This window comes from Notothenia coriiceps, unplaced genomic scaffold (assembly GCF_000735185.1).
Source record: "Notothenia coriiceps isolate Sejong01 unplaced genomic scaffold, NC01 NC01_scaffold00001211, whole genome shotgun sequence".
Lineage (NCBI taxonomy): Eukaryota > Metazoa > Chordata > Actinopteri > Perciformes > Nototheniidae > Notothenia > Notothenia coriiceps.
The window spans coordinates 1-15,346 of record NW_011333912.1 but is presented as its reverse complement, the minus strand read 5'-3'; the positions used below and the strand labels follow the sequence as shown (position 1 = coordinate 15,346).

At 43.1% G+C, this 15,346-nt stretch overlaps 1 protein-coding gene across 1 annotated transcript in view; it reads left to right on the top strand.

Moving 5' to 3' along the window:
* col5a2a (collagen, type V, alpha 2a) overlaps positions 1–14,251 on the top strand; it is a 44,440-nt gene extending 30,189 nt beyond the window's left edge. The window contains exons 20-53 of the mRNA XM_010787605.1: positions 158–202; positions 285–383; positions 486–539; positions 681–788; positions 1,697–1,750; positions 1,864–1,962; positions 2,072–2,125; positions 2,221–2,319; positions 2,423–2,476; positions 3,119–3,172; positions 3,261–3,314; positions 3,457–3,510; positions 3,652–3,696; positions 3,783–3,881; positions 4,214–4,321; positions 4,548–4,601; positions 4,748–4,801; positions 6,910–6,963; positions 7,055–7,108; positions 7,252–7,359; positions 7,528–7,581; positions 7,735–7,788; positions 8,055–8,216; positions 8,820–8,927; positions 9,351–9,458; positions 9,562–9,615; positions 9,694–9,801; positions 10,515–10,568; positions 10,677–10,784; positions 11,915–11,968; positions 12,089–12,196; positions 12,406–12,706; positions 13,623–13,804; positions 13,907–14,251. Coding sequence (XP_010785907.1) covers positions 158–202; positions 285–383; positions 486–539; positions 681–788; positions 1,697–1,750; positions 1,864–1,962; positions 2,072–2,125; positions 2,221–2,319; positions 2,423–2,476; positions 3,119–3,172; positions 3,261–3,314; positions 3,457–3,510; positions 3,652–3,696; positions 3,783–3,881; positions 4,214–4,321; positions 4,548–4,601; positions 4,748–4,801; positions 6,910–6,963; positions 7,055–7,108; positions 7,252–7,359; positions 7,528–7,581; positions 7,735–7,788; positions 8,055–8,216; positions 8,820–8,927; positions 9,351–9,458; positions 9,562–9,615; positions 9,694–9,801; positions 10,515–10,568; positions 10,677–10,784; positions 11,915–11,968; positions 12,089–12,196; positions 12,406–12,706; positions 13,623–13,804; positions 13,907–14,236 — 3,189 coding nt within the window. The 3' untranslated portion in view covers positions 14,237–14,251. The remainder of the gene's footprint in view (positions 1–157; positions 203–284; positions 384–485; positions 540–680; positions 789–1,696; positions 1,751–1,863; positions 1,963–2,071; positions 2,126–2,220; positions 2,320–2,422; positions 2,477–3,118; positions 3,173–3,260; positions 3,315–3,456; positions 3,511–3,651; positions 3,697–3,782; positions 3,882–4,213; positions 4,322–4,547; positions 4,602–4,747; positions 4,802–6,909; positions 6,964–7,054; positions 7,109–7,251; positions 7,360–7,527; positions 7,582–7,734; positions 7,789–8,054; positions 8,217–8,819; positions 8,928–9,350; positions 9,459–9,561; positions 9,616–9,693; positions 9,802–10,514; positions 10,569–10,676; positions 10,785–11,914; positions 11,969–12,088; positions 12,197–12,405; positions 12,707–13,622; positions 13,805–13,906) is intronic.
* Positions 14,252–15,346: the final 1,095 nt, after the last annotated feature.

Sequence of the window (15,346 nt, the reverse complement as noted above, 5' to 3'; positions counted from 1 at the left end):
ATGGAGATATGGTGGATAGGGCAAATAATGGTTCCCAGCTATTAGGTTGATTTAAATCTGATGGAAACATTGTCATAGTTGAATATTTATAACAAATGTTAACATGTCAACATGCTGCTGCTTGGATGATCTAATGTGAGACATGTTGTGTTCACAGGGACCCCTGGGTACAGATGGAGGCACCGGTAGCAAAGGACCAGTGGTACGTACAGAGCTATTTATTTTTAACGGCTTATTCACTATTTATGAGATGAATGTACTCATACACAGCTTCCTGTTTACAGGGTAATCTGGGTCCACAAGGTGCAGGAGGCCATGCTGGACCCCATGGCCCCCCAGGCCCTCAGGGGAGCACCGGGCAGCCTGGTATCAAGGGACAACTGGTAAACTGCCTTTAAGTTTGGAAGATCCTAGCCTTATGTATTGCTGCACATTCTGAATACAACTGTGACGATTGCTGCAGAAAACTTACATTTGTGTTACAGGGAGACGTTGGCATAGGAGGATTTAAAGGAGAGTTTGGACCCAAAGGAGAACCAGTAAGCAATCTACATCTAATAATATCTTTACATGCTGCTTTATTGAGTCAGTCCAATATACATTGATGATTCCATAAAAGCAAACTGTAATAGTGTTTTTTCATCATTTACCACTTTGTGTTTTGTGTGTCAACTCTTTAGGGTCCTTCAGGCTCCCAGGGACCGCTCGGACCTCAGGGTGAGGAGGGAAAGCGAGGACAACGTGGAGACTCCGGCTCTCTGGGCCCCTTAGGTCCCGTCGGAGAGAGAGTGAGTCAGCACACTCCTCCATCAGAGCTGCACTTTAAAACACTTTAATGATAAATAATTATATGTGTTGTATCTATGTATATCTATATCTATGTTGCAAATGTATTATCTTTTCAATTTACACACGGCATCTATTGCACGTCTGTCCGTCCTGGGAGAGGGATCCCTCCTCTGTTGCTCTCCCTGAGGTTTCTCCCATTTTTCCCTTTAAACTGTGGGTTTTCTCCTGAAGTTTTTCCTTGTACGATGTGAGGGTCTAAGGACAGAGGGTGTCGTATTGTCATACTGATATTCTGTACAAACTGTGAAGTCCACTGAGACAAATGTAACATTTGTGATATTGGGCTATATAAATAAACATTGATTGATTGATTGAACAGGGAGATCTCAGTAAATGGGAGAAATAAAAGCAATCATTTTAACTAGGAGGACAATTAATTCATTTTCAAATTATAATTAGGTCTGTGGTTTCTTGCCACCGATTGAAAGTCAGGTCAACTTGACAATGACCTTAGACAAAGTAAATCCAGAGAAGAAGTTGGACGAGCAGTGGTGTTCTATGCTTTTTTCTCTGATGCTGATTTGTTTACAACCTGTAGGCTGTAGTTATTATGACGAGAGCAAAAGTCGGGTGATAGAGTATAAAGTGTGAAAACTCCACATGGGGAGGAAGTCGGGGGCATTGATGTGTCAAAAAAGCACTGTTTCCCTCAGGAGACCAGTGTTAATGTCCCGGTGAATCCAGAAGACAAAGTTGACTTTGAGCTCATTGTTTGAACTCAAACCAGGATATTTTTCTGAACCTAACTAAATGTTTTTGTTTAAATGTTCAACTTTAACAACAGAAGTTGTAACGTTTTGGTACATAAACGCTGTATTTGGAGTAAACCTGGAATATTGTTTTTCAGGGAACTCCTGGTAACAGAGGATTCCCGGGTGCTGATGGTCTGCCAGGACCTAAGGTACTGTCCTCTACCGTTTACTATAATGATTCAAACTGATGAAGCAAGATGGTGCTACTGGTGTTTGGTTTGACACTCAATCAAGGACTTCATCATCTTTTGTTTTCCTCAAGGGTGCTCAAGGAGATCGTGGAATATCTGGTCCCCCAGGGCCAAAAGCTGCAGTAGGAGACCCAGGGCGTCCAGGAGAGCCTGGTCTGCCCGGTGCAAGGGTAACACTGACAGCTTGGCATTACATTTGATCTACTGCACTTATTGTTTTACTGTTTGTCTGTCGAACATATTTCCGTTGCTCATAGTTTGACTTTCTCTTCATGAAAGGGTCTCACTGGAACCCCTGGAGTTCAGGGAGCAGAGGGCAAGCCAGGGCCACTGGTAGGTTGCAGCACTCAAACACAGTCACAATTTCACATTGGCTTTTGATAAACCATATTACATAATTGAGTTAAATGATTTTTTCCTTCATTAAGGGAGCCCCAGGTGAAGATGGTCGTCCAGGCCCCTCAGGGTCCATCGGAAACAGAGGGCCCGCAGGAATCATGGGAGGACCGGGCCCCAAGGGCTTCAATGTAAGGCTGCATAGTCACTCAGAACATTGCATTACAATTCAGCCGGTCAGTCTCTATATCCTGCTCTGTTTTCTAATACATAATGTTCTTTCCACACCTAAAGGGGGACCCAGGAAAGACCGGAGAACTAGGGTCTGCAGGAGTGTCAGGTCAAAGAGTGAGTACTGCTGCTTACCAATCAAAAATGCTGTTGTACACTTTGTTTTGCTATCAGCATGGAATGGGAAGTCATAAGGAGTTGTAATCAGTAGAGAGGCTGGGTATCATTAAAACAATTCCTATACCCTTCAGTACCCTTAAAGGGATACTGATACCAGTACTTCATTTGACATCATGGAGGCATTTAGCTGTGACAAATGCCTCTACCACTGCTGATCTCCACAAACACATGTTTAAAGGATTATATGTAATCAGTATTTATTCCTTACTGGACCTCAACACACAGCACTGTTTCCCATCGACAGTAGCTGCATAGGAGCGTGTGAATAGGAGCCATTCACACAACACAATCATTCTAAGAACGCTTAGGGCTGTGAGAAAAACCCTGAATATAATAAGGTCATTTAGATCTTGGTGCAAAGGGATGTTAATAATAATAATGATAACTTATTTATATAGCGCCTTTCAGGGGACCCAAGGTCGCTTTACAGAAAAACAGGAGTAAACAAAGAACAAAGATTAGATTGCAGGTATCATTTGACTCTAATAGTTTGAATACCACTTGTTCCTGGGTTATTCTGCTCTATGTCTTAAAGGTTATGTGCAATGGGCAGTTTGTTCATTCTCTCTTTCTCTAAAGGGTCCTCCTGGGAAAGATGGAGAAGTTGGCCCTGCTGGCCCCTCCGGCCCAGCTGTAAGTCGGATTTCTGTATTTTTCATCCATTTAATGTTTTCTTTACTGCTATTACAAAGGACTGATGATTCATTGTGTGCTTTCAAAGGGAGTCGCGGGAGAAAGAGGAGAGCAGGGACCTCCAGGTGTAAATGGGTTCCAGGTAAGTCATACATTTTGGTTTGTAGATTAACATTCCAAAAATGTTGTTTAACGCCTTTGGAACAGTAGAAATTATAACAAATGGTTAGAGCTCAGTCTGTGCTGTAGGACTCTGGTCATTTCTTTATTTGTTGTGTTTGTAGGGGCTGCCTGGAAATCAAGGCCCACCTGGAGAATCTGGAAAGCCAGGTGACCTGGTGAGTGTGACTCAAGCTATAAATGCTGCTTCGGGAGAAATGAACTGAAGCTCGTTCCTTTATTCTTTATATGCAACATTAAATGGTTTCTAAGGAGCTTGATAGTGTTTGACTCAGCTTTACCATTATTCCTTTTTTCAGGGTATTCCTGGAGAGCTTGGTGCTGTCGGACAAATTGGACCAAGGGTAGGTGAACTCCACAATACTAAATGATTCAGGCGGTCGGTGAAGTAGGATCCCTGAGACTGAGGATGATGCTTTTTCTTCCTCAGGGAGAGCGAGGTATACCCGGAGAGAGAGGAGAGCTGGGGTCCACAGGCCTTCAGGGACCTAAAGGCATCCCCGGTGCACCTGGTCCTGATGGTCCAAAGGTAGAGCACAGACGCATCCCCGGAAAGAACTGACAGCATTATAGTTCTTTGATAATTGTGCTTATCTTATCTGTGCTGGATTGTATGAAAAGCAATGAGTAAAGGTTATAGGGGAAATACACTGTATGTTCATCCTTCATCTTGGCAGAAAACTTGTATTCACTGTGTTGACTGTTGTACTATTACACTAGAGCATAATCACTTCTGCTGAAAATGAAGAATAAACAATATAAAGGTTTATAATGGAAAAAAGTAAATGTCAGTGGGCAGTGTGGTTTTGCTGAGCCATGTAATGGATCCTTGTTTAATTCTGTGTGTGTTTGTCCCTGAAGGGTGGTCCTGGTCCTGCCGGGGCCCTTGGTGACGCGGGACCCCCAGGTCTGCAGGGGATGCCAGGAGAGAGAGGCATCTCTGGCTCCCCCGGGCCCAAAGGTGACAGAGTAAGTTCATCGATAACTCCGTCATTATGATCATTTATGTTATAAAGTACACATCATTTTATCTCTACTGCAAAATGTGTTTAAGTTGTACGTGTTCTTAAGTCACAATCAACAGATCTGAGTTTTCAGTGTATTCCGTGTCTGGCTTTAATGAATGCAAATGAGATAAGTTGCCAACAGCAGCAAAAGAAGGAGTCTTACACCTGTTTTCCTGTCTTGTGTGTAGGGAGCCCTCGGTGAGAAAGGATCAGAGGGAACAGCTGGAAATGACGGTGCAAGAGTAAGCCACATATCTCACTCACAACCATAACAAGGAACCATACTGATGGTGCACATCAGGACTCGTCACAGCTTGTCCTAAGAAGTGTGCGCTCTGACTTGAATGCCTAGTTAAAGGTAACCCCCTGATCTGCTCTCTGTCCACAGGGAGGTCCAGGTCCTGTCGGCCCGCTAGGACCTGCGGGACCCAGCGGTGAAAAGGTACAGTCTTTCTTTTCTTCCCAGCACACATAATCAAATAATAATTTATATATTAGTTACTCAACCCATGTTCTCTAGACTTCTTGAAAGAACATGTGGTTTTCTGGCATGCCTACAGTACATGATGACAAAGAATAACAGACAAAGGTCTTGATAAACTGAAGCAAATGGGGACCACGTTTAAAACAGCCGACATCAAAACACCCGTGAAAATCTCTAAACGTTAACTAGTCCTGTGCTCACTTCTTCCCAAACACATGATTAGGGTTAGCTGAAGTTAGGGTTGGGGTTGGGAGAAACGTGCCCTCTACAAGTGCGTGACTATTAATGCAAAAGCATTTTAAACAGTTGGGTTTTAGGCAAAGTGTAAATGATAAATGGGCTGTTGTTATATAGCGCTTTATCCAGTCTTTATGACCACTCAAAGCGCTGACATACTACAAGTCATTCACCCAGTCACACAGAGCAGGGCACCTTGCTCTAGGACCTAACATTCACACACATTCACACACCATCGGGAGCAACTCAGGGTTAAGTATTTTGCCCAAGGATACATCGACATGTTGACTCCTCGGGCTGGGATCGAACCCACAACCCACAGTTAAAAGACACGCATGTCAATGTACATGTTGAAGAAGTGAGCATATGACTGTTTAAAGGAAATGTAGATATCTGCACAAGTTGTGTGACAGTATGTAACACACAACGTGTTTGATAGAGTTTTGCAAAATGTACATCACATGAGGGAACATGGAGGTTTTTATACACAAACAATAATTTTGGGAGTGAAGTATTCCTTTAACCTGTTAAACCCGGAGGCCCCCGTTTTATTTCACGAAAATGTGTCTCAGGGCTTCTTAACATTTAAAAACCTATTAATGTGTCATACCCACTTAACGCGAAGAAACTCAGCTAACTGACGATACGAACCATTTTTACCGAAACAAAACACAAGTCTCACAAGAAGCGTCTAAATGAGCCCTGAGCGAAAAAATGCAAACGCACTTAGCACAGAACTCCCGGTAAAATACCCTTATTACTTATCGGATCTGCACAAACAATCATCAATCATCACTGAGCGATCAAAGCTCGCGACATAGGAAGCAAACCCTTCACACCACGGAGCTTTACGGAGCAAACACGGGACATTGTCTTACCTTAGCTGTTGTTCTGATCAAAAGTTGTGTTCAATGGCATTAAAACGATAAAAACGCTGCTGAAGGTTAATCCAATGTGTCTGTGTCACTTTGAAATGATTACTGATAATCCACCATTCCATTTTTAACTCAATAACAGAGTTTTAATATATAGCTGCTACGATAGCTACCAGAGTGTATGACAGCTTCCGGTTTTGGGCATTCTGGCTACGCATCACTCATTCACCAATGGGTCATGTTTAGATGGATTTCAGGAACTTCCCCTCGATTCCATTGGCTCTAACGGTTAAAAAGAGATGTCAATCATCAAAATCGACCGAGGGGGGCAAAAGATATGGAAAATGCACCCAAATGACCCCAGAAGTGGGTTTTTTGTTGCTAAATCTCTCTAAGAAGGTCAAAGGTCACTTTGTTTGCATCAATCTTGATACAGGGTACTTATTATATGTTATAGTTTGGATTGCTAAAGCTTTTAGTCTACCATCCCATCATTCAAGGGTGGTTTACACTCGTAATGTTTTATTTTGGACGGACACTATAATTTACAGTTTTTTACTATGTTCAATCTGAATTTATGAATCTATATTGATTCTGACTCTTCTACATCCAACTCACATGTTTATCATTACTTTGAGAACAAAGATTATTCATTTAACCCTTTTAGAAGTGAAGATAGTCATTTGTTCTGGGAATGTCATTTTCGAGCCTGAGGCCTGGAAAACAGGCTCTGGGCTTAACAGGTTAAGAGGCTGCTATTCTCATCACAATGATTCAAGGTGATGACAATTTGTTTTTTAGGAGAGCGTCAGTTCCCAGGATGCCCTCTGTTTTTATTGTCTTGGCTTAAGTACAGGCTTTGGCTTGCTTTGCATCTTCAGGATTTATGTAGCAGCACAGGCTCGATGAGGGGTTGTAGAACCTGTTGTCAGTAAACCTTTAATATCTTTGCAGGGAGAGCCCGGACCCAAAGGACCACACGGACCCGCAGGTTCCAGAGGAGTGCCGGTGAGTGGACCCCGACCTGTTTATGATGGTGATACAGAATGTGTGTGCATTATTAGAGCACTTTATTAAAGTAACCTCTGTCCTACAACAGGGATCAAGAGGAGACCCCGGCCCCATCGGTGCTGTTGGATTTGCAGGAACTCCTGTAAGTGCTCATTCTCTGTCACATATTTTATACTCTGAATATTATTAATAGACCTCTATGATTCTCCAGGAGGAGGTGTAAAAGTGAGGACGGATTCAACTAGTTTTTATGTATTTGTTGTAATATTACGTTACGGTTTACAGGGTCCTGACGGCCAACCTGGAGTGAAGGGAGAGCCTGGAGAGCCAGGCCAGAAGGGAGATGCTGGATCACCAGGACCCCAAGGCTTATCCGGTGCTCACGGTCCTCCTGTGAGTTAAAAGACACAATAAGATAAAGATTCTCTGAGAAATGTGTTTTAAAAGTCTGTGATATTTGTATACAGGCTGCTATTTAATGCTGTACTCCCAGAGGTCAGCTTTCACTTTTTGCAAACGCACTGATAAATAGCTCTTTTAATCAGTGTTGTTCTGTTGTAGGGGCCAACTGGCGTTGCCGGACTGAAAGGAGGCAGAGGAACTCAGGGCGCACCTGTAAGATCATTTCATAATTACACAAATCTTATGAGAAGGTGAAATTACATGGAGAGCAGAGGATTCCTGAGCACAGGCAGGGTGTTGCTCTCACCCTCTGTAATAAGACCTGTAAAGCACTATCTGAGCAGTGTGTGTCTTTCCTGCTTCCAGGGCCCCACTGGTTTCCCCGGATCTGCAGGACGAGTCGGCCCCCCAGGCCCCACGGTAAGTTCTGCCCTGAGTTTCTAAGGTCAAGAGGAAGAATTATATTTTCAGTTTTTTGAAGTATACTAAATACAAGGGGATTCTTCTCAGTTTAGGTTTGTCAGTCATTAGCACTAAACAACTCTGAATTTGGTAGTTAATACCGAATACATGATGTCACACACACTAACCCAGCAGCTGAGCGGCTGTACACACACCATCATGTTGTTTGAACACGCTGTCTAACGGCATGCCTCTATCTCATCAACACTTCCATCTCCTGCCAGGGTCCACTGGGAGAGCCCGGACCCCTGGGAGCTCCTGGTAAAGAGGGTCCTGTTGGTCTCCGTGGAGACAATGGATCCAACGGCAGACAAGGAGAGAAAGGACCAGCCGGACCCCCCGGCAGCTCCGGAGACAAAGGGGACTCTGGAGAGGACGGACCCACGGTAAGAACATGCTCTTCTTGTTGTGCCCATTTGACATCTAGTTAGTTTCATTACATTCTGAATCAGATCAGAAATGATTGATCAATCCCAGGGGAATTGTGTTGCTTCCATTCCAGAATAGGAATATGTACTAAAATAATGAGGTAATAAGTATATTAAACATGTAAGATATGACAAACAATATATAACAACAATAAATAGCAACATTCATTATGTGATGAAATAAAAAAATTCAAACAGATATGTATACTAGAACATTTATCAACATTGTAAATAATACTAATAATGCTCAAACATGGAACCTATTATTTAAAGTGATGAAATGCAGGAATATATAATAAGAGTATATGTGGAAATGTACAGTATAAATGCAGTAATAATACCAGCATACTGCAATAATGACTTGTAATTGCTCATACTGTTGAATCACAATCAAGAAATCTGTGTCCGTTAAAACTACTGGATTATTTGTAGTAACGATGTTATACATGAACAAACCCATATATTGCTTTTAAGCACAAAAAAAGTAAAACTACAAAATGGAATATAAAGAAATAGATTTATTTTGATCTACTCAATGTTCTGCTTGTGTTTGTCCTTCAGGGTCCAGATGGTCCCCCAGGCCCAGATGGAACTACAGGACAGAGAGGCATTGTGGGTCTTCCTGGTCAGAGGGGGGAGCGCGGGATGCCCGGCCTCCCTGGAACCGCGGTCAGTATCTGAGTCTGAAAATGAAGACAGAAACTTCTCCAATAATTAATAATAACAAAGAGATGCTAGATCGGGAGAACATTGTTGTGTAAAGCTGCGAGCGCTGCAGGAAGATGGACGTGGATGAATCATTTGAACTAAGCGATATCATCACAAAACGTCCCCTGCCGATTCATCACATTATGAGAATTCCTTTTTGGATTCAAATTGTTCTGAACTTTACATAAGTACACCATAGTTTTGTAGGTGTAATGACAATAAACCTTTGAATCTTGACATCTTGAAGGTTAAAACTGAATTTTCTTAATAAGTTTAAGCTAATTTGCAAACATTTCTGACCCTTGAAGTCAAGTTAAGTGAGTTACAGTTTGTTAAAAAGGTCTTTTTACTGCTGCATTTTGATTTGTCTGCTTCTTTTTTCAGGGGCCTCCAGGAAAACAGGGCTTGACAGGACCCTCAGGGGACAAAGGCCCCTCAGGACCAGTCGGTGTACCAGGTGCTAACGGACCTCGTGGGGACCCTGGCCCTGATGTGAGCACACATCTAAATATGCTGTGTTTCTCACCAGATATCACACAGGCTGCACGTCTGTAATGTTGACAGCTCTCCTAATATTTGCCTCTGTGCTCCTCAGGGCCCTGCAGGATCCGACGGGCCCCCAGGCAAAGATGGAAATCTGGGACAAAGAGTAAGAGACAAAGCAAATGAAAGGTGTCCCCTGTGTTGTTTTACACACTGTTAGTGACTGATGGTGTTACTCTTACAGGGAGACCGAGGAGACTCTGGTCCAGAGGGTCTGATTGGTTCTCAGGGACTCCCCGGCACCCCAGGCCCTGTGGGGTCTCCGGGTGATGCCGGCAAGAGAGGAGAGGCTGTGAGTGGGCTTTCTTTTTGCAGAACCAATGATTTTTAAATGATTAAACTAAGATTTTTCATAACACAAAATCTAAATCAACATTAAAACGATTCTTTCTTGGTTTTTTTCTGATTAAATGGTATACTGTTGGATGGTTCCAAAAAAAGACAAGGCTACACAATATTATAACGAGTTGGGACTATTTCTGTCCAAACGTTTCCCATAAGACAATGGGATGTCAAAAAGTCAGCATTTATTGAAGAAGTACAGATGTAATTATTTGCAAAATCATGGTTTTATTTAAATACTCTGTTTGATCCATATTTGTTGACGTTTGGCCTTTCAAACCAATATCTCAACCAAGTTAACTGCGGTTAAAAAACTTTTTGCTCTCCCACTTGCCACACAAACACTACCAACTTACAGTATGTAAAGAAAGTTGAGTTCATAAAGAAAGACTCATCAGACAATTCAGACCTCAGGAGAAGCTTCAAATGTAAAGGACCATGGGGACAGCTCTGTGTGTGAGTCCATCAGCAGGAAGACTTCAAAACACATTTACTCATGATTACACTCTGCACGAGGATCTGATTGACGAGTAGCCAGGTTTGGATCAGGTCGGCACACAGAGACAGATCCATGTGTTCGGGTACAGGAAGCAGTCTTTAGACAGAGTTTGGCAGAGGTGTGTGTTGCCTCTGGGATTTCTAATGATGTCACTCATGTTGCAGGGCTCCAGAGGACCCCTCGGCCCCCCTGGCTCCGCGGGGAAGAGAGGATTAGTGGTGAGTCAACATCATGGAGCTACTTGGCGCGCTAATGCACACTAAAAACATGGAAAGAACTTCTTTCCAATCAATGATCATGAAATGAGTTCAATCTTTCTAATTCAGGGACCCCAAGGACCAAGAGGAGATAAGGGTGACCTGGGAGACCACGGAGAGAGAGGGCAGAAGGGACACAGAGGCTTCACCGGTCTGCAGGGACTTCCTGGACCTCCAGTAAGTAACCCAGTCCGATCCTGAAGACCTCAGTGACGGCTCCTCTCAGATTACCTCCTGTCCACTGTGTTTGAAATGCATAGGAAGTGGGCAAGCAATTCAAAGTTGAAATGCATTAACTCAACTTTAAATTATTTCAGTTCCGTTTTGTATACCTCAACTGTAATGCTGTCAAATTCAGGCACCAAGTGATCCTCTGAGAGTCCTCTGATTCCAGCTTGATTACTGTGCTTTAGATGGAGTGGAACAGACTTCAATGAACTCTCTGACCGGCTCTCAGCCTGTCTGTAAGATATCAGAACAATGATCCTTTGGTTTGATCAGAGTGAGAAGTTTGAGTGAGTCCAAGTCTGGGCTAGGTTTATTTCTACACCTTGGAACATCAGGCAAACTAGCTGAATAACACATGCAACTAAATGTGTCAGTTGATTTGATGTATTGGAAATACTTCCTGTTTTCCAGTAATGGTTTGATTTAGTCTCACACCAAGGACAAGCAAAGCACAGACTTCTTATCTAAGTCAAGTTTTGCGCTTGGACATTATTTAGTCCCTGTATACGTCACAAATATTGAACATAATGATAAGTCAAAGTCTAATGTGTTTTGGGTTGAGGTTATATTCAGGCCTCCAAATGGAGTTCTCCTGCAGATTTCGCCCTGGGGTTGATAAAGCTAGCTTGTGCTAAAATCCTAGTGCTGCAGTTAAAGAGAAGCTCCACCACATTCCCACGCTTTCATTTCAGTATCAAAGAATAGAAAGTAGACTCAAAATCTGATGTCCAGGTATCCTGAGGACCTCACTGCAGTCAGTACAAGATGTCTGACCGAAGAAAATGTGAGAGCAGCTGGGATATAGATGTCATTTAGCTGACACTTTCACAAGGTGCCGTCATACACTTCAATACAAAGACCTGCCTACAGGAGCAGCTTGGGGTTGGGTATCTTCCATTAGGGTTTTCAGAAATAGTCTTAAGCTGTATGGTGATGTTCCAACATGTAAAGCGTCCTGCTTCAGTATCTTTCTGAGGCTCATAGACTGCAAACGATGGCTCACCTGTGCTTTCATTTTGAATTCCAGTGTGGGTAAATGATGTGTGTAAAGCTTATGAATGATTGAATTCTTACTGTAGGGCACAACAGGAGAGCAGGGAGCTTCAGGAATCGTCGGACCAGGAGGAGCCAGGGTAAATATCAACTCAACCATGCAGAAAACATACAGTATATTTGAGTTTCACACCAGAAATCACTGTAAAACCCAACTCCTGGTTTTATCACTAACAGTCTGTAACATGATTGTGGTTCAGGGACCTCCAGGACCCATCGGGCCCCACGGAAAGGAAGGGTACATCGGACAGCCCGGACCCATGGGCCCTCCTGGAACTCGAGGACTGAGTGGAGAAGTTGGACCCGAGGTATTTACTCTTTATGCAGAGCTAAACTAATAAAGCGATGGCAGTAAACGGTAAAAGCAGGCAGATGTGAGGAGACATCATTAAACTGCTGGACATGTTTCCAGCAGATGTTCAGTTAGAAGGGAACAGGAACGCTATAATCCGTTATTGCAGTACACACAGACCAGTAAATAAAAACATCAAAATAAAACCTCTCCATTAATACACAGGGGCCTCCAGGAGAGTCTGGACCCGCTGGACCCCCCGGCCCCCCAGGACCCCCCACTGCTGCCGGAGATTACCTCTTCAGCGGCCTTCACGACTACGACTCCGGCCCTCCAGAGTTCAGCGAGGACGAGGCCATGCCCAACAGCAACGGCTCCACCATCCTGGCGGTGGACCCCGGCGTGCAGGCCACCCTGAAGGCCCTCAGCAGCCAGATCAGCAGCATGAAGAGCCCCGACGGCAGCAAGAAGCACCCGGCCCGCACCTGTGACGACCTGAAGAGGTGCTACCCCGCCAAGACCAGCGGTGAGTCAGCAGACAGAGGGGATATACTGTAGATATGTTACAGGAATCTGTCTTCTACACCTACTGTGGGCCAATCAGAACTGACATGAACTCCTTTGTCTTCCTGTTTCTGTTGCTCTATGCGACTGTATAGGGTTTCTGAAATTGTTTTTTTATTCAGTCTAGGCGGCCTTGAGAAACACATTCACACTTTCGCCTGCGGTTTTATTTGTACAACTTTACTTCAGCTTAATCCACATGAAAATATGAAAGAAGACAAGAGGGAAAAAATTACTTAAAGAAAATAGATACTAGAGATACTAGTATGATTCAGGGGTGGGGAAGTTTAGACAATAAAGGGTTTTACAGTGAATTGCGGTTAAGACACATTAATCATGGTGAAATTTCATCGTCAGGATTATGGAGAGCATCCTCACATTGTGAGACTCAAACATCTGTGTAGCTTGATATCATGTAGAGAAGTGAAAAACGAGAACCTGAGTTAAGAAACACAGATGGAACAGACTCACTTTAAACAGTTTGAATTATCTTTACGTTATGCAGGTGTCTAATGATTGTTTGCTTTTGCTAAAAGTTCTGCACAAAAGTGTGTCCTATCTGTGCTGCAATTATTTGTTTCTTATCAACATGTACGGTTAAGTGATTCTAGAATACTTAGAGTCTTAGATGTCTTAAGAGTGTTAATCACATTCTGATGATTCTTGATAGCTTGCATTTATTTCAACCCAAACAATCATTACATGAACTTTTCATCTTGTTCTTGTCATGACCTTAGCTCTTACTTTAAACAATGCTGCTCTTTCACACGCTACATGTTAGAAGTCATGTTGGGGTGTGATCTCTCTGATTTAAACTAGGTTAGCTTATAATTGTGTTCACACACTAAAGTGCATGTGTTGATGTTGTTGTTGTGCAGGTGAGTACTGGGTGGATCCAAACCAGGGCAGTGTGGAGGACGCCATCAGAGTGCACTGCAACATGGACACTGGGGAGACGTGCATTGCTGCCAACCCAGACAGCATCCCCCGGAAACAGTGGTGGAGCACCTCCAGGAACAAGCCTGTGTGGTTCGGAGCCGACATGAACCGCGGAACACATGTGAGCTCTTACAGGGGGAGAGGGGAGAGGGGAGAGAAACAACATAGATCTACAGGCTAGGATAAACTGCCTCTGTACTGATGTCTGTCGTTGTGTCTCTAGTTCATTTATGGCAACAAAGATCAGCCGCTGAATGCCGTCACCGTTCAGATGACCTTCATCCGCCTGCTTTCCAAAGAGGCCTCTCAGAGCATCACCTACCACTGCAAGAACTCTGTGGGCTACAAGGACCAGAAGAATGGCAACCTCAAGAAGGCTGTGATCCTGAAGGGATCCAACGACCTGGAGCTCAAAGCAGAGGGCAACAACCGCTTCAGATACACCGTGGTGGAGGACTCCTGCACAGTGAGTCCCCTCAGCCATGATGACCTGTTGATATTAACACATCCCATGGAAAGACCAAAATCAACAATGATAACAATTTTTTATTAATATATAAAATGTAGCAAAAGAGTAGGAGACAGTTAACCTGTCAACCAATCAGAGCAAATGACTCTCTATTGCAGTGTCATTATAGTTAGTGAACTCAGATCAGAGAGCCAAACTCTGTAGGGCTGATCAAATCTAAATCTAAATGATGTATCTGCATTGCCTCAAATGCTTTCAGAAACATCTTTTAGTCTAGGCTACTTGCCGCCTCAGACAATTTAAACCCAAGTGTACAGGGGGTCAGTGTTGCTCTATAGCACAGACACATGATATGTCAGGCTGTGAATGGCAGGAAATACTTGTTAATGCTATCGATTCATTGTAGGTTTTGGTCTTTTCATGGGATTTTAAAACAATTAGCAAACAAGAATGATTTGACTTATTGAAGATTCCTGGAGTTAGTGAGGATCCAGAAACACTCCATGTCACTGAGATGTAAGGCTGTTCACTGTAGAGAACTATTGAGTTATTAACACTAGAACCGCCAGGGGTCGCTGTATACCTAAAACCGCCAACGGGTAAGATTTACCCACTATTAGAATGCATTGATTTTCAAGGTACAATGTTCTTTTATTTATCATACTAGAACACAGGGTTAACAGTGAGTTTTGATCGCACAGTGATGAAACTTATACCAATATAATCTGTGGACTCTCAGCTTTTCATATGTTTATACTTCATGCAGATTGCATGAAGTATAAAAGATTGCTACCGTAAGTTATGTGCAAAGTGTCTCTCTATCTCTCTCTATATATCTATCTATCTATCTCTCTATATATCTCTCTATAAGGAACCGCAGTAAACAACAGGCGTTGCTATAGCAACACGTCATGTTTATGTTTTCGTGCGAGATCAATAGCGCAAAAATCACTGCATTTTCCATAAGGTAAATTTGACCCGCTGGCCCTAATGGGTATCAATGGCAATTTTTTGGGCCATTTTTTCAATCTGACTTCATATTGACAATTTTTAACAACAGAGGGTGCTACATAACAAACTTCCAGGAAAAGTCACGGACTGGGAGACTTGAATATTTTATTGGAAAAAAGAGACATACAATCAAGAAACAGTTGCGGGTAAAATGTACCCGTTGGCGGTTCTAGTGTTAACTGA